General features: G+C 35.8%; 1 protein-coding gene across 4 annotated transcripts in view; it reads left to right on the forward strand.

Annotated features, from left to right (window-relative positions):
• The window catches only part of LOC118680417 (streptococcal hemagglutinin), a 423,094-nt gene that overhangs the window by 77,846 nt on the left and 327,231 nt on the right, over positions 1 to 18,017 (forward strand). For 3 of the 4 annotated variants that reach the window (XM_070111751.1, XM_070111743.1, XM_070111744.1), the window contains 2 exons: positions 15,335 to 15,455; positions 16,888 to 17,769. The exons of the other annotated variant lie outside the window; for it this stretch is intronic. In XM_070111751.1, the coding sequence (XP_069967852.1) occupies positions 15,335 to 15,455; positions 16,888 to 17,769 (1,003 nt within the window). The remainder of the gene's footprint in view (positions 1 to 15,334; positions 15,456 to 16,887; positions 17,770 to 18,017) is intronic. 4 annotated transcript variants of the gene reach the window in all.

Genomic DNA, 18,017 nt, shown 5'->3' on the forward strand with positions numbered 1-18,017 from the left:
ATGTAATTCACTTTATATAATATTCTTCCAGTGAATTTGTTTTCAGTGTATCACATTTGGTTGGCAAAACGGAACAACGCGAACATAATAATAGTAGGTGAACACCATGTTTGAACTACCGTAACCAAAAGGCCGAACTGTCAGTCAACAACTTTAGCTGTAACGACAAAAGAAAAAAAAATATTGCAACAACAGACTCTAAAATGTAAACACAAAAAATGCTAAACGAATTATAACAGAAATGTCTATAAACAAAAGTGTCAACGACTTTAAGTCAAACACAAGACAGACAACATACACATATACAATATATGACATATATTTATAGAGAAACATATTCATGTAAAGTTCAAATGAAAGAAGGTAAAATTATATTTAACACTACACTCTAATAGTTGGTATTTGAGCAAACCAGTGTATGTTTAATGTCTCCAAGGGATCACAGTGGTCAAGGAACGTCCTCACTTTGTGTTAATTGAAGAAATTTGTAATTTACTGCGGATGGTATGATTAATTATGATAAATTTGGAATTGTTAGTGAAATTTACGCGTACTAGGGTGGTTCAATTTATATGCACATGTTTTTGGAAGATAGAGTTTTTCTATAAAATATATACAAATTTAATAATATGCAAAATTTAATTAATCGGCACATCCACTCTGGTCTTTAGAGACATTAAACAAGTTTTACAAAACATAATTATAATATTTTTACTCTCCAAAGCTCTTTTGAGAGTCATTTTGTCCTTTGTTTCAAAAAATCCCTAGTCCACATTAAATATGCCATGAAATATTATAGAAAATTTGACTGAGAGTCGTCATAGCTCAGAATTTAAAAGAAGAAAATTTAAGAAATTAAATTTTCGGAATATTTTAATCCGCAAAGCCATCGTGATCCGCATTTTGATCGAAGCAAAGGGAAAATCGATGAGAAAAGTTGGTTCTTTCAGTAGGTTTCTGATCAATTTTCAACTAGTCCATAGATTACACTTGATAAAAACCGGCACTGCCTTTTTTTCAAAATATACTGTTATAAATAATTACATAATATTTTTCCTCCATTCATTTACACACATTTATCACAATTACGTTTTTTAGGACAAAAGCAAAGAAAGACACACACTCATCAATATTTACATGTAATCTTCAGGGGAAAAGAGGCTCAAACAATACAGAATATAATATGGGCTTAAATGAAGACTGTGATAACACCGTGGTATCAAATGACAAGTACATATTATATGCTTGTTTTTGTTTCTGTGACATATGAAAGTGGGTCTGAGAAGGGTCTGACAGTGAGCAGTGTGCATAAATACTTATAAGTTAAATGCGACGAGAAAGAGTGTAAAAAGTGTTGAACCGACACACATAAGCCAGCAGGAAAGGGCGCCGTGGGCAGCGTTGCGAAACGGTCGCTTAACCCTTTGGTCAACACTTGGATTTTAATACGATTTTGCTTTAAATGTTTTTTATATTCTATGCAAAAATCAAAATAAATTGCAATAAAAGCAACGTTCCACTTAATTCAGTGATTTTCTAACAAGCCAACTTGAAGGGTGGCACAGCACTCCCACCACATATCGGTTTTTATTTAAGAGATGGCGTTATTGTCCATAGTACTAGTGTTACGTATCGCATCATGTCATACTATACGGCGCTGAAAACATGTTTATTCGCGCTAAAAGTTTGTCCTTGACAGTTTTTCGATTGATTGACTCAGTACGTTGCGAGCGCTCGTCAAAGTTGGACACCAGCAAAGAGAAAATTCGCTATATTTTACAATTTTTCTTCGGCCAAAGCGAAAAAGCAGCCAAAGCGGCTGAAAACATTAATTTAGTTTATGGGCCCGATACTGTAAACGAACGTGTAGCACAAAAGTGATTTGCTAGGTTCCGTTCCGGTAATTTCGATGTCAAAGATGCACCACGCGTCGGGAGACCTGTCGTCGAAAATTGCGATAAAATCATGAAAATAGTGGAAACAGACCGTCACGTGAGCACTTATTTAATTGCTGAGCTAAAGATAAGCCAGAAAACCGTTTGGAACCATTTGCATAACCTTGGATTCAAAAAGGAGCTCGATGTTTGGGTGTCACACGAACTAACGCAAAAAACATGATGGACCGAATTTCCATCTGCAAATCGCTGCAGAATCGCAACAAAATGAACCCGTTTCTGAAGCGGATTGTGACTGCCGATGAAAAATGGATCACTTATGACAACATCGAGCGCAAACGGTCGTGGTCAAAGCTCGGGGAAGCGGCCCAGATGGTGGCCAAGACCGGATTGACGGCCAGGAAGGTTTTGCTGCGTGTTTGGTGGGATGGACAAGGAATCATTTACTACGAGGTGCTCCCCTATGGCCAAACGCTCAATTGAGCCCTCTACCGCCAACAACTAGACCGCTTGGAGGCAGCACTCATCCAGAAGAGGCCATATTTGATCAACAGAGTCCGAATTGTGTTCCATCAGGACAACGCCAAGCCACACACGTCTTTGGTGACGCGCCAGAGGCTACGGGAGCTCGGATAGAAGGTCCTAATGCACCCACCTTATAGTCCGGACTTGGTACCAAGTGATTACCATCTTTTCCTGTCCATGGCGAACGCGCTTAATGGTGAGATGTTGGCCTCAAGAGAGGCCTGTGAAAATTAGCTCTCCGAGTTTTTTGCCAATAGGGACGCAGCCTTCTACGAGAAGGGTATAATGAGGTTGGCATCTCGTTGGCAACAAGTTTACGACCAAACGGCGCATATTTGACTTAAATCGGACAAATGCACACAAAGTTATCATCTTTTGAAAAATCAATAAAAAACCGAACGAACTTTTTACTTTACCTAATATATACGAGTATACATATATATGTATATGTACTTCTTTGAGTTTGTAGATTCGCCTGTGCGACGTGCATTTCTGTGCAGTGACCGTAACATAGGTGGTTAAGTTAGGTCCAAAAGCCGCGGCCATAGACTTTTATTACACACTGTTTGTTATATGCAACCAAAAGAGTGCTACGCGAATATTTAATCAACCCTGTGTCGCAAAGTAAATTTTTATAAAAAGTATTAATGTAGAAGTAGTTTCAGAAAAAGCTCTAGAAAGTATTCGATGAAAAAATATTTAGTCTCTTATTGAACTATATTTTACCAGTATTGCCATCTGTTTAAGAAATTTTATTATAAAATGTGTTTAAGTATAATACAAAGAGTTCAGAATGAGTCCAAGAAAGTATTCGGTAAAAACTTTGCTATGTATGTATATTTATTTCGAAACATAGTTGCCATCTGACCAAAAAGGAAAACTCTATAAAGTATTAAACAATGTGTTTAAACGCAAATAATTAAAGAATGCCTTCCGTAAAGTCTTCAGAAATCCTTTCATTTAAACATATTTAAAAAATGAGTTGCCATGAATAAGAAGTTTTTTATAATTCTTTATTTACTACTTAAAAATTACTTTTTTTTTTAATATATTCATAATAAACAGAAACTATAAATTTGTATAATGCTTTAATAAATAAATTAGTTTTGTAATAAAATTCAATAAATTAAAAACAACATTATCAACCAAAGTTTGAGCTGAGAAATTCACTGTCAATAATAAAATATATTTCAATATTTAGATGTTACAATCCAATACAATATTTACACCGCAAATGAATTATTGTCTTTTAACAATGTTTTTATATTTTTTTATTCTTTAGTTTTATTGTTTTATATTGCAGTGCATTTTTGTCACATTCAATCACCGCGGCTCAGACTGCCGGTCTTTTATTTCGTCTTTCGCTTGCATCCATATGTTTGTTGTTGTCTTATTACCTCCATTACCGTTTTTATGGCTCACTGCCAGCAAAGCTTTACATAGAAGTAGTTATTGCTCAGTAAAATTGATTTTTATGTTCTTGCTAGACATCCATTTGGCTAATAGTATTTGCTGTTCTTTATCTTGTTTTTGCTTTTCGTTTTTCCTTTTCATTTTCGCAAATAACTCTAATACATGGAAACTTACTTAAGACAATTTATGGGATTTTATTGCTATACAAATGTAATGATCGTGATATGTCTACCAACAGTAGTTTTAATAATTTTATTGTATACTGATCGCTGAACTCAATATTTATTGTTTTATAGAGGGCAATTTAAATTATTGCTAGTTAAAAGAGCTTTACTCTTTTTGTTCATAACACTTCTTTAGTGATTCGTACGAAGACTAAACAGCTCAGACTAAGTAAGAACCCAAGTATTATCTTAGACGTATCTTCAGTAGTGTATATAAATTCTCCATCTCCCTTGATTCTTATTGCAAATTGTATGCATTTTCAGAAAATTGTTCGTCGCTTCCATACACCCAATAATTTTTAACGAATAATGAGAACCTACAATTTGTTATTATCTATAAAGAGATATAGACAGAGAAAAGACAGTTTCTTTATACACGTTCATCTTAAACCAGAACCAAAAATCCGTTTCACACAGAAAACAGGAAGTTTACTGATTTTGTCTTTCGATAGTTGGGGAAGTCGTTATTTGAATAACTCTTATTCAAATCATGATTCAACACTCTAAAACCATGATTTACGAGTATTAGTTATAGGTGTAAGTATAATCGGTTATCTTAGTATTTGGTAAGGGTTCCATTCCAAATCTCCAAGTATTCAATTAATTATTATTGGCATTTTGTTTTTGGTACAAAAACAATTGATATACACAAAATTAAGGAGTTATATCCACTTGCAACTCAGAAAAATTTTTTATTTTTGGATTTTTTTTTTCAAGAGGCTTTTTATTGTAGATATGATTTTGGCAATGTAATGTGTTTTAAAAAGCGGCAATTCGTTTCCATAAATTTTGGACTCCTTTGATTTCGAAGCCGATTTAATCATTGGCTTGTTGATTACCAATACTTGTATCTCTTTGTAATAATATTTAATTTATCCGATTCCTTTTGATTACCACTGATACATATAACATACATACATAATATACGTATTGTATTAAAATAAGAAATTAAATACTGAATAACAAAAGAAAATTTTGAATTTGCTTAGTTCGGATATTAAATTATTTTCCTATGGTACATTGATTACCAGTTCGATTATCATTAATCTCACCTTTTGTTGGAACAAGTTTACCATATGAAAATTTATTATATCTTCAGTTAATGAGATGCTTTAATACTAACATTAATAATGATAGTTGAAAGAGTTTTTGTTTTAAATTTTTCCAATCAACACACAAAAGAAAACCCAAAACAATGCATACGAAATGTGGATGCTCAATAATTTTGGGGCAAGTGCAAATGTCAACGAAAGCGCCACCCATTTCGTTTAGTTGATTTTTTTGTTTTTTTATTTGGTGGCTTTATCGTGAAAACATTCTTAACTTGGTAACGATGAATAATTTATTTATAAATGTTTACAACGGCCTACGCGTCTGCGCATGCGTTCACTGATCAAGTCGAAAGCTCATTTTCACTCCTTCGCATCGCTTCATTAGCAACCGCATGTACACAAATGATTGTCTGGCTTAATGTGCGGCGTGAGTGCATTCTCGTGACTATGTGTGTTGTGTTCTCGATTGTGAGCTCAATAAATTTCGAGATAAGCAGTTGTTAATTTTTAGAAAATTGATTGTTGAAAAGAGAAAGTTCTTGAGAAAATAAAAATAATAAAAACAACAAAGCGCATACAAAAGAATGTAAATTGATAAATGTGTTAAGGGAATAATTTGGGACAACGACAAATATAAAAACCGAGACGAATTTCGGTTTTCGAGAAAGGTAATTAATGCATTAGCTTTTTCTGAACTTTTAAGTATTTTTTTATGAATATATTTAATAAAATTATAACTTCCAATGACATTAAAAAAAAACAATAATAAGGCATGACATAAAAATGTGGCTTGGAAAAAACAATATAATTTTCTATTGAAATTATGTTTACAAAAAGGTTTCAGATAACTCTAGTTATCTTAATTGATGGCTGAGCGCTTGTTTACTTGTTAGCCGAAAAGTGGCCGCAAAATGTCAACAACATAATTTATCACTCCCACATAACAACGGGAGCGGCATGTTCACAGCGACTTGCAACAAATGGAACCAGGTTCGCACGTACCTATATATATGCCAATGGGTGTACATATGCCTATTATATATTGCTTTTTTATGTATACATAAATGTCTGTATATTAGAAAAAAGGCGGCCAATCCAAATCTTTTTTGGGTAGAAAAAATTGTCACACCGAAATTCTTTAACAATTAAGAATAGCTACAAAGCCGAGTAGAAATATCGCAAAAATAAAACTAGCTACCATTTTAAAAGCAACAACATGTTTTTCCGTTTGTTGCTGTCAAAATTGTGAAACATAAAATGTGGCAACATGTTTACCTGCTGCGTGTTGTACACTACGGTTTTTCTTCACAATGTACGCGCCTTTATATAAACATACATATTTCTTTATATATGTGTGGTTGGATATATTTATATTGTATATATATATATGTATATATATATCGACTTACATGACATTTATTTCATTTGCGTGCTTGTAACTTTGAAATTTCGACGCGGCGTTTTTACAAAAGTCCATAAAGCCGCTGCTTTATAGCGGCAAGCGATAGACCATAATATTGTCAATATTATTGAAAGCATATGAGTTTTGAGCATGCGTGCGTGCCTCGTGCGTAAGCTGACATTAAGAAATGGGCATGATATGTAAGAAGTTGAGCGTTGTTCGAAATATGCAACAAATGTTAGATGTATTCCACACAAATGCATTATTATCTTTATTATAAAAGTTTATTGGATCCTTCAGAGATGACATAACAGTTATCGTATAATTAAATAAAAATATTTAAATCTTGCGCCAAATTCATCTTATTCGGTATATTTTGTTCAAGAAGAAGACTTATTGGAGAAGCTTTGAGGTTAAGTGCAATTTTTTCACATATCAGATGATAAATTATCAAGACATTCACGGTGTGCTAAAATTGTGGTACTAAACAATTTCATGTAAAACGAATTAAGATCTAGTCATTTGAAGTCGACAGAAAAATTAAAAATTATTTTCTTTTTATATTTTTGTTTGGTGGTCCTTAAAAGACAAATGAAATATTTTGTAAGTCTATCTCCTGATTTGACGTAATAGTTTAAGTCATGACGCAGAATATTTCAAATATAAATTACCTCAGTCGCCTGCAATTTCTTTAAAATATTCATGATCAATTTGTAGTACTAGACGGATTTCTTATTTATATGGGTCTGAATTGATTAGCTGAAGTTCGAACTCTACGCAATAAGTCTTAAATTTTTGTAACCGATAAAAGAATTTATATCTCGTATTTTGGATAATAAAATGGTTTGCTTTTATTGAAACCCCTTTTCAATACGAAATCGAAAAAGGTATTTACAAAATCAGCAGGCACACACATCTACATCTGCTGGTATGCAGATTACATTGCATTGCAATATGCCACAAACACAAACAGGTCGTCACAAAAGCATTCCACACCCACTAGTCGTATTTGCCGTGATTGTAACTGTCATCTGAAGTGTTGGCATCCCTTTGGCAACAAACGAATTTGTTTGACCAATTCATAAGCTCAATTTTTCTTTTTTGCTGTCAATATAGAGCACACTGTGCATATGTGCCCCAAGTACACACCATTGACAATTTAGGTGGGCGTCGATGGAAATTGTGTCAGAAACCTTTTCTTTTCACTTTGCACTGCAACTGATCCAACAATGGTTCACTGACCGTGTCAAAGACCCGTCTAGGCCAAGATAGTGCCTGACCAAGTCAAACTGCAGCAAATAGGACGTTGCAACATTTCCACACTGCACACATTCACACACTTCCACACATGTAAGAGAGAAAACGCAGTGCGGTGAGCATAATTTACATAATCAAGCGTTAATTGCGGAGTGGGCGGTATATATATATATGTAAACACACCTGTTTGGTTGTAAATATGTATGTAAATAAGTGTGCACCAATTTTGCATTTCGATTACGCCGCACCACTTGCTGACATATGGCCTGTTTTACTGAAAATATTATATGTACACATTTGTGTATGTAGGTGTGTGAGTGTGCATTTTATGGCTGTCAATAAATGTTGAAATTTGAAACTGTGGCAATCGCGAGCCGCATACATGCCCACACCGCAGTAACCGTAATAATTATTGCTCAAAAGTCAAAATGCCGCACTATGGTGAAGATACAATGAGGAGAAGGCGTTGGAAGAGAGAGAGAGACGAAGGTGACCACAAAACTGCGGCAAAGCGAAGCGCGCAGTGTCATTTGCATACGCTTAATGAAGTCATTTCGTTGAAAGTCCCGCGGTTAATTTTGCGTGGGTCGACCCTATCATCAGCCACCGTATCACACCATTTGTGTTGCAGCTTTTGTTGTTTGTTGGTTGTAGTAATCATCGTTTTCACTCTCACTTGACTTCTGTGCTTCTGTGACTTCGGCGCATGCGCGTTGATGTAACGAATCAATTTGCTTGGACCACCAACACCTCAGTGATGATGGGCTTGTGTCAGTTGCTGAACCTTTTTCATGTTGGAGAAGAGTTAGGCAAGGCCATATGATTTAGATTTTATATTTTTTCTTTTTATACATTTCCTCTACTTAGTGTTTCAACTGAAATACTCACTTCTGATTTGCAGACATGCTTTTTCTACTATACTCTTTCGTTTCTATTTGTTCTTTATTAAATAATTCTCGCAAATTACGAATCTCGAAATTTCTGTATTTGAAAATGCGCAATTCGGGATCCCGAAATATGTGTGAATCGTTATTATTTAACGAAAATAAAATTACTATATTCTTTATTCAACTCCGAACCGCAAAATTGACAAAAACTTTAAAAAGAGATGTCAAATGTTGCATACATTTCGCCTGTTAGCGAAGACAACCACCAAAGGTGAGTAAGTTTAATTTGTGTATTGCTAACTCGGAATTATGAATTTAAGATTCGATGTTGTGATATGAAATAATAGCACATTATGTTGCACGTAAAATAAAATTTACCACAGTATGTAAATACATAATGAGTGGTTCCTAAATAGATAGTAGTTGAGAAGTAAATATAAAACCCATTAGAGGTGCACCATTGCCACCTTACCTTAACACATTTAAAAAAAACTAATGATTCTTATAAAAGTCTGTTAAATAAAATGAAGATGAAGAGTATCCAACATTTCAAGTATGGTTACTGGGATAACATATAATCACCGATCAATGATCTAAACACTATCAAATTTTTTCTGAACAGTAATTTCCGTTTTTACGCGATAGGTGGGTCCTAGCGGTTGCCGTATAAATCGAATTCGCGTAAGTCGGGTTCAACTTTGCTTATAAGTCCATATAAAGTATGTCTAATCGGCTCTTCCGATCCACCTTTATATTTAATTGTTTAGCAATATCGACCACTTCTTCTATTATGCTATGGATTTGTTCAGGATCTGAAACAGATTCTTCTTGGGTTGCAGTGGTGAAAAAAAGGACACAGTTTTTTCCAGACACCATTCAAAGTTTTTTGTGAAAGTTCACTCCAAGATGGTCCAATGATTCTTACAGAATCTAAAACATTGATTAGCTTCCAAAAGTCTTTAACAGAAAGCTCATAGCTTCATGTAGATGTGGAAATGATCGCCTTGTGCAATAAACTTTGAAAGTTTTAATGACTCCGTGGTTCATTGGTTGAAGCAAGCTAGTAGTGTTTGGTAAAAATACAACTTTCAATCGTGAACCGAAATTAGTTAGAGGTGCGGGAGAATGACCTGGTGCATTGTAAAATAGTAGCATCATCTGGTGCATTGTAAAATAGTAGCATCAGTTTAAATGGGATTTATTTTTATTGTCGGCAACGTTCGATTTCAGGAATAAAATGATGGCTAAACCAGTCTTCAAAAAGAGAAGCTGTCACCCTAGATTTTGCATTAGACTTCAAATGACAGGCAAAACAGCTTTGGATTTTCTGAGCGATAAACTAAGAGAGGTTTGAATTTGCCACCTTCTTCCATCATGAGTTTTCTGGATAGAGAGATGCTGCTTCTTTATCAGCGCTTGCTGCTTCTCCACATCTGCGATGCTTTGCCAATTACAATGATTCTTAAATCAGCTGAACCAGCCTTATACACTTCATCTTTAGCCGCCACCCCAGCTTCTTCCTTTAGTTTTTTAAAATACTACTTTTCTTGAAAGTAAACAAGATCAACAGGACAATTTTGACTTGATTATCACACCATGACTGTAGCAATGATTCCATATTGTGCGATAATACCATGACGCTTACGGGTGATACTTGAATTCAAAGATTGGGCATTTTTCACAGCGTTCATAATTCTTCTTGATTTTTTATAACCATTCCGACTATTGTTTCCGGTAGGTCAAATTTGTCTCTCTCGTGTTTTTCATAGGTTTACACCACGTAAAAGGCCGGAACCATTGCACCAGTGAAGGACTGGTTTTTTAACACCGTTGGTAATTGTGTGTGAGTCGAAATTTTTTTTATTTTTTTCTTCAATTGGATAATTGATCCAATATTTTGTTTATATCCCAAAATTTGCATTTTATATATTGTACATGATATACTTGTATGATATATTTCATGTTCATCATTTGGCTGAAATACACTCAGAGGTTTGCTATCTCTTGAAAGAGACCTCTTGTTTTAAAGAGATGCATCTTTATTTCTTCGGATCTTCGAGTCTGGGGTTTTATATTTTTCCGCACGCCAATAAAAAATAGCGCATGCAAAACTATGAATCATACAAAATTGCACAATCATTTTTACACACTCCTCTTTGCACTTCCGGTGTAGCACAACACAAAGCAGCACACTATTGATTGCCAACAATTAAATGTTGACGCCATTGGCCAAAAATTCAATACAATTTCTAGCCACGCATTGAAGGCAGTCAAACGTAGAGCGGAAATTTGTCGCCAATTGTCGATTTGTGACGATTATCGATCGCAGGCAACGATCAATGAAAGAATGTTTCCACAAATGTGTATTTCCCAGACAATAAACGGGCACGTCGCATGCTGTCATTGGAATCGCATTTTGGGTCAATGACAAAAAACAACAACAACAACAAAATACGCGTACAGAAACACACATAAATCAGGCATTTAACAATCGCATTGCGAAATTAGCGCTAAACAAATTTGAGAATGCAAATCAAATCAAAACAATTGCAAATTTCTGTATTGTTTACGAGAACATACACACACGCGCGCATAAATGGACTTTAGCGATATGCGAAAATTGTTTAGCGCAGCGGGTGACACGCTGCTGTTTCGGGGTGCGTTCATGCGAACCGTCGTTGGCGATCTAACGCGCGATCGATCGAACGCATGCGAGCTCTACATAAACAGTTAGTTAGAGATTGTGCGCTTGTGTGTGTGTTGTTGTTGTGTGTGGTGATCGGCGTTCTGTTGCTGATATTTTTGTTTTCAATAAGGGTTAGGCTGATGTGCGCACACATGTCTTTCTTTGCCGATCGGCGCCGATCAAATGATCAGATGACAAAATTGATCATTTTCAATTTGAATAAATTCAGAGTGTTTGCATACAAGTATATACTTGTATGTAGGTGTATGTGTGTTTTTTGTCTGCATTTAGGCGTGCACACCGTTCACAGCGCGCCGCTTTGTGCTGAAGCAGAGATTTTTCATCGTTTTTCGATCATGTTCGTTCACTTCATTTTATTATAATTTTTTTTTTGTCATTGTTGTTGTTGCAGTTATACTTTACTGCATGTGTAGCTACGGTTGACTAGCTGGAATTGATTTATGCGCCAGTTGGGTGGTCGCGCACCAGCGCAATCGGACGCGCAATATGGCGAACGGACACACACACGGTTAGACACAACCCACGAGCGTGAGTGAACGCGTTGCCAGGCGTTCGCCGATGCGATGGCGTTTGCTGTTGAGTTTTTATTTTAGCGGACTCTTGATTTTTATTAATTTGGATTTTAATTGCCGCGCTGCATGTGAATTTGCCAGTTTGTTGTTAATATCCCTTTGTATGTATGTATATTTCTGCAAGTGTATTTGCGTGTACACTGAATATTAAAACCTTTATTTTTTGCTATTTTTGTGGATGATAAGAACTGTGAAGTTCACCTATAAAGAAGACAGCATAATATATTTGTCACAGTACCGTATTCTGAGTCACTTTAGAAATATCCTTCTACCCTTGCTTTGGTCCAGCTGCTTATTTGGCTCATAAATAGCGGGTGAACATTCCTTGTATGAAATGCACTCAAGATTAAATTTAACTCGAACGGGTCCATTTAAGCTGCACGCAAAAACCGAATCGATAAAATGAATGTGTGTTCATCAGCTGTTCGTTTACGACTCTAAAGCTTTATTTGGCGATTTTTTTATATTGGGCTAATAGACTCAAAATCCCACCTGTCGTGTAACGGAAATTTAAGCTCCCGATTACGAGTATATAGAAAACCAATCGGAAGTTTCAAAAGTTCTTTTCAAGTCAGTTCTTTTCTTTTCAAAGTACAGAAGTGAACAAAAACCACCACAACTCCCATGTCCAGGAAAAATTTGTTATTCGATTTTTGTTTTGGTTCAACACAGGTGCCCGATTCGGTCATTTGTTATTATATTAAAGCCAAACAAAATTAGTTGCTCCTAGCAATGATTTCGCGGCGTTGAATGTTGCACGTCAGCGGTAATTCGTAATCGGCGTCTAGGCTTGCAACCAAGCGAACATTTCGCTCCAGCGCATATATGATGTGCGAATTAAACGCGCCGCAAGCGCCGAGGCGATGAAATATTTGCAACAAAGTAAGCACAACTCACCAAAAATTTATATAAAAAATGTAAAATTAAAAAAAAACTCAAATAATAACTCAAACTCCGTTTCCATGTGGAGATTGTGGCGTCGCGGCTGAAAACTTTTTAAATTTTTTTATTGATAAGTTTTTTGTTGTATATACCTTATTGCCTCGTTCACTGCGTATTAGCTAGATGGATGGCCTCACATTTGCCGCACTGCCAAAACACAAATTTGGTAAATTTTTGATTTTACATTCCCTTGGGGTGAAATTTTGCTCTGGTAATTTTTTTTTAGATTTATTTCTTTCTTTAACTTTTCATAAATTTTTAGTTACTATTTGACTCATATTTGCCAGCACTTTTTTGCTTTTGCAATAATAACTGAAATTAGCAAAATTGCCAAAGTTTGACTTTCATGATTTATCTGTAATTTTGCATCACAAACCAATGACTGAACACACGCACACACACAAACATACCTGTATATTTGTATGTGTGTGAGCGTTTGGAAAAGTTCAAACCGACGAGCAAGCGCGCCAAGACTCGCCCGTGTGTGTCAAGCAAAGTGTTGATAGTGTTGAACGCCGCGCCACGCCGTTTCTGTGTTACAAGCACACATATTTACACATGCATTCGCGTACGTTCACAGCTAATAGTCGTAGACATCTCCATGCACTAATAAATGTTTCATGTTCCCCCAAATTATTGTTGTTACAATTATTTTCCAACGCTGTTGTTGTTGCACTGGTTTTAATGCACCGCTTTGAATGCTAAACGTTACGGGAAAACCCAAAAAACCGCTTACGGTGAATCACAAAAAACCATTCAATTTTTTTACACTTGCGGGTGTTGTTACCGTAATTTCAACTGTCGACGAAAGTTAGTTGCTGCATGGCATTTTATCTTTTCGCCAACACCACTACACAACAACAACGGCTGCAGTCGCTTTATGGCATGTGCATTTATTTTGGTAGCACATTACCCGCATGCCTCTGCTTTCGCTTCCACACTCTCATCCTTCCTCCTGTCTTTCTCTCTCTCACACACACATATATCTCGTGCCTATGCAAGTCTGCTTGGCCACTAATCTCAATGCCGCTTTTTTCGCCAACCTTGCAATTGCTGTTAGCTGCCGGTGTTTTTACTGTTATTTCTAAGGCTTTTCATTACTCTCACTCGAAGGTACCGCTATTCTGCTTCATTTCTCTTTCATCAACCGGCGTTTGTCGAATTTTTTTTCGCGGTTTCTTTGTGCAACACAGCGCCCTCGTCGCACTCGTAATATGTAATCTATTCAAATTTCTTGGCACATGATGTAAAAATCCACTCAACTACATAATATTTGAAGTGTACAACAAAAAAACGTTTTGGCGCATTGAAAACTTTATAATTTTTGCTTATTCGATTATGTCGGCGATATTTCCGTAATTTTTTCGTTTTTTGTTTTTATTGCTATTTGAGAGCAAGCGGAAAGCAATTGCATGCATTCTTGCCTTTGGCGGTCAGGTTAAATATCAGAAAAATCAGACAAAAATTGACAGGCATAACATATGAGCATGTGCTCCGTCTTGTCTACACACATACTTACATCCTTACATACATATATTAATGCATCAGTATTTGTGTTCACTGCAGATTTGTATGGGCGAGTGGTGTGACTTTTATATTGATTTAGAGCGGTCTACGTTTCCAATTATTATATAAAGTTTTATAGCATAAGAAAGGGGATTTAGTTGTAAGAGTGAATTAAATTTTTTTTATAAATAATACACTACATAATTCCAAATATGAGTATCAATAAAATTTCATTGTTTCTATTCGATATTGAATAGAGGTAATCGGCTTTTCAAAAAACAATTTTCTTTCATTTCCAACCAATTTCCTTTTCTAATAATTTTCAAACAGATGGCAATTCTTTTGAAATTATCTCCGACAAAATGTTTTCTTAAATTCGTATAGTTTGAAACCGCTGTTAAAATACTTCATTTAAGTGAATCGTTTAAGAAAATAAATAGGTGGCAACTACCTGCAAACATTACTTTTCGTTTGATATCCAAATTCCTTCTCAAAATTATTAGCAACTTTCCTCTGACAGGTTTTCAGTTAGTTATCCATGACACCTAATATCCAACCATCGGCGAACATTATGCAAATCGGTTGATATAAAAATATAAATATTTGGCTATTCTCTTCAAAAATTACTTTTAGCTTGATACCCAAGTTTTAATATTATAATTATTCTAAACTTAATTTAATAAAATATTATGAACTTACAAGAACATGCTTCACTTCTCAAAAATATTGAAAAATGTCCTCGGAAAATTCTTCAGTTAGATATCAATGGCACACATCATCTAACAATGCAAAAAATGTATACAAATCGATTTGGTCCTCGCTTTATTATAAATACTTCACATTGATAGAGACCAAATTATTTGTATTGCCACCTATCTGGTTATTTTCTAATTGGAATATAAATAAACACATTGTTCTAATTAATTTTTTTAATTGTTAAATTTATTTGCAGAATGTCCTATGGCGTAAAGGATGGCCACTTACAACACCAACAGGCGAAGTTATTCTACATTTGGGAGCTCTTGATGATGCCTTAGTACGACCAAGCGATTTATACTTGTGCGTTAAAAGTGGTACGTAGATTGTTTATATACAGCAGTCTTAAAAATTGAACTTTGACAAATGCTGTGCGGAGGTCATTGATCATTTATCTAGGCCTATAAATAAATATGTATACACTATTACTACTTAGAACATAAATGCGCAAAAAGAGCCAATAAAATAGCTCTGTCATCTTAATGATCTTTAATGTTGATGACGATGAGCACGCTGGAGGTGCGACCACGTCAACAAGCGAAGAAAACATCGAAACAGTGCAAAAAATTTTTGGAAGTTGCAGAGCGTGTTGGCATATCGGCTCATGCAATTCAGTTTTCTCGAATGTTTAAGGCATGAAATGTGTGGCAACGAAGTCAATTCAGCATCACGATAATGCACCAACTTACACATTATTGCTTATTCGTGATTTTTTGGCTAAAACCAAACCGTAATCATGCCTCAGCCACCATATTCACCATTCATGGTTCCCTGCGACTTTTTCCTATTCTCAAAACTGAAAAGACTAATGAAAAAAGAGTTTTGCCGCAATTGATAAGATCAAGACAGAATCGAAGAAAGAGCTGATGACCATACCGAAAAGCGCATTTCAAAAGTGCTTGAAGGATTGGAAAAAGCGTTGTCCCAAGTGTTTTATATCCGAGGGCGATTAATTTGAAGTGTAAAAATTAGATATTGTTGAATAAATAAGAAATTTTCAAAAATATTCAAAATTCACCCTTTCCTTCGAACACACCTCGTATGTAAGTACTGTGGAGCTAAGGAATAACTATCTAAAAATTGAATGCATATTTTTCAACGAATTTTATGCAAAAAAAATAATTTGCGTTTTTGCTATTGCACAATCGCCAGTATAAAATATTTAGTTTCAGGTGTAAGACCACGCGCTCTAAAGACCTTACATTCTCAATCTTGTATCTTTCCGACTTCATTCCATTTCGGAAAATTACTTTACAAGCACATTCTTTGATATCTCTAGATTGAATTTATGTAAAAAACCAGAATCGAGTTCTTGCAACCGTCACACGGGTGAACCCCTTAATGCACAAGTGGTAGTATATACAATACATAGACGCTTTGAACACAGCTTATTGCTTTATATTTCACTAATGCTAAAAATCAATATATATGTATGGTATGCTCATTGAGTACGCCAGGTTTGAGCCCAACTGAGCTCTGAGGTATCTTCGCGAATTATAGGCAGTGGCACTTGGGCGCTGTCTTTGAGAAGAAACCCTCAAGAAGAAATATTTGCCACTAACTATGACTATATAACAACTTTCCCTGTTTGCAACTAGCAACTAGGCGAGCTTCACAATATCATATCGATCTATCGTCAAATCATTTAGCTTTATATTGCACAGATCCCAACAAACATTAAAATATTCAATTACATAAATCCAAATAAATAAAATCTATCTACAATCACTTTTTGTTTCATTTTCTTAGTGGATAAATCGGAAACGCCACAATTGTATGTGGTTTGGCGGAACGCCTCAAACGGCTTACAAATACAACAACAACAAGCACAACAGTCACACGCAAGTGTAACGGCCACATTTGCTACCTGCAACACAGCAGCAGCAGCAACAACAATTCAAAGTCATTGCATCGATTTCAACGCAACAACAACTACATCGGGAATTGCAACCACCCCACCAACACATTTAAGCGCAATAACACTCGAAATGTTGACGAGTGACGAATTGCCGCAATTGTTGCAACACTTGCTGGTGGGCGTTGAGCACAGCATCGAGCGGGTCTCGTTGAATGAGCTGCAAATGCCCGACTCGACGACAGCAGCAACAGCAGCACCAGGGCCGTTGGCATCGGACGAGGCTAACAATAATGGCAAAAGCAATAACAACAACAAAAGTAGCAGCGGCGGCAGTGCCACCAACAGCAGCTTAATGCGCTGCAGCAACAACAATACAACAACAAATTCACCAAAATGTGCATTACGACGCAGCGAATTGATCACCAAAAACAAAGTCCTCAACAACAAATTCATGTTGCGACGCCTGACCAATCGGCAGGACAGCATGAATTCCACATCGTCGGGACAGAGTTGCGGCAGTAGCGGAAGCACCTCCAGCGATGAGCTATTGCATTGCAACGGCAGCCATCACACAAGCTACAACAACAATAATAATAATATCACCTCGCCGAGCGGTACTGCCAACACAGTGGATCCATTGAAAATGTCCGCGGGCTCAACAAATTCGGCAAGCACATCGCCGGCATTGCCACTCTTCTGTTTGGGCAATTCATTTCCGCACATCGATAGTGACGAGGAGAATACCGATGAGAAGCGCAACGCGCATGGAGAAGGTGAGTGAAAATGTGATTTAAAAGTGAATTGCAAATATTTGATTGATTTGTGGTGTAGTATATATCTATGAATGTGTAGCATGAATGCGCGAGCTTAAAACAAAAGACTTAAGACACGAACCTTTTCACCCATCATTCAACAAATTAAGATTCAAAATAATTAACTAAGATTGTTAAATTAAAAGGATTTATAAAGTTTGTACTACTTATTTATACAAAAGTCACTTTATTAGTTGTAAAGTTTTATA

Source organism: Bactrocera oleae, chromosome 6 (genome assembly GCF_042242935.1).
Source record: "Bactrocera oleae isolate idBacOlea1 chromosome 6, idBacOlea1, whole genome shotgun sequence".
In the NCBI taxonomy this organism is placed as follows: domain Eukaryota; kingdom Metazoa; phylum Arthropoda; class Insecta; order Diptera; family Tephritidae; genus Bactrocera; species Bactrocera oleae.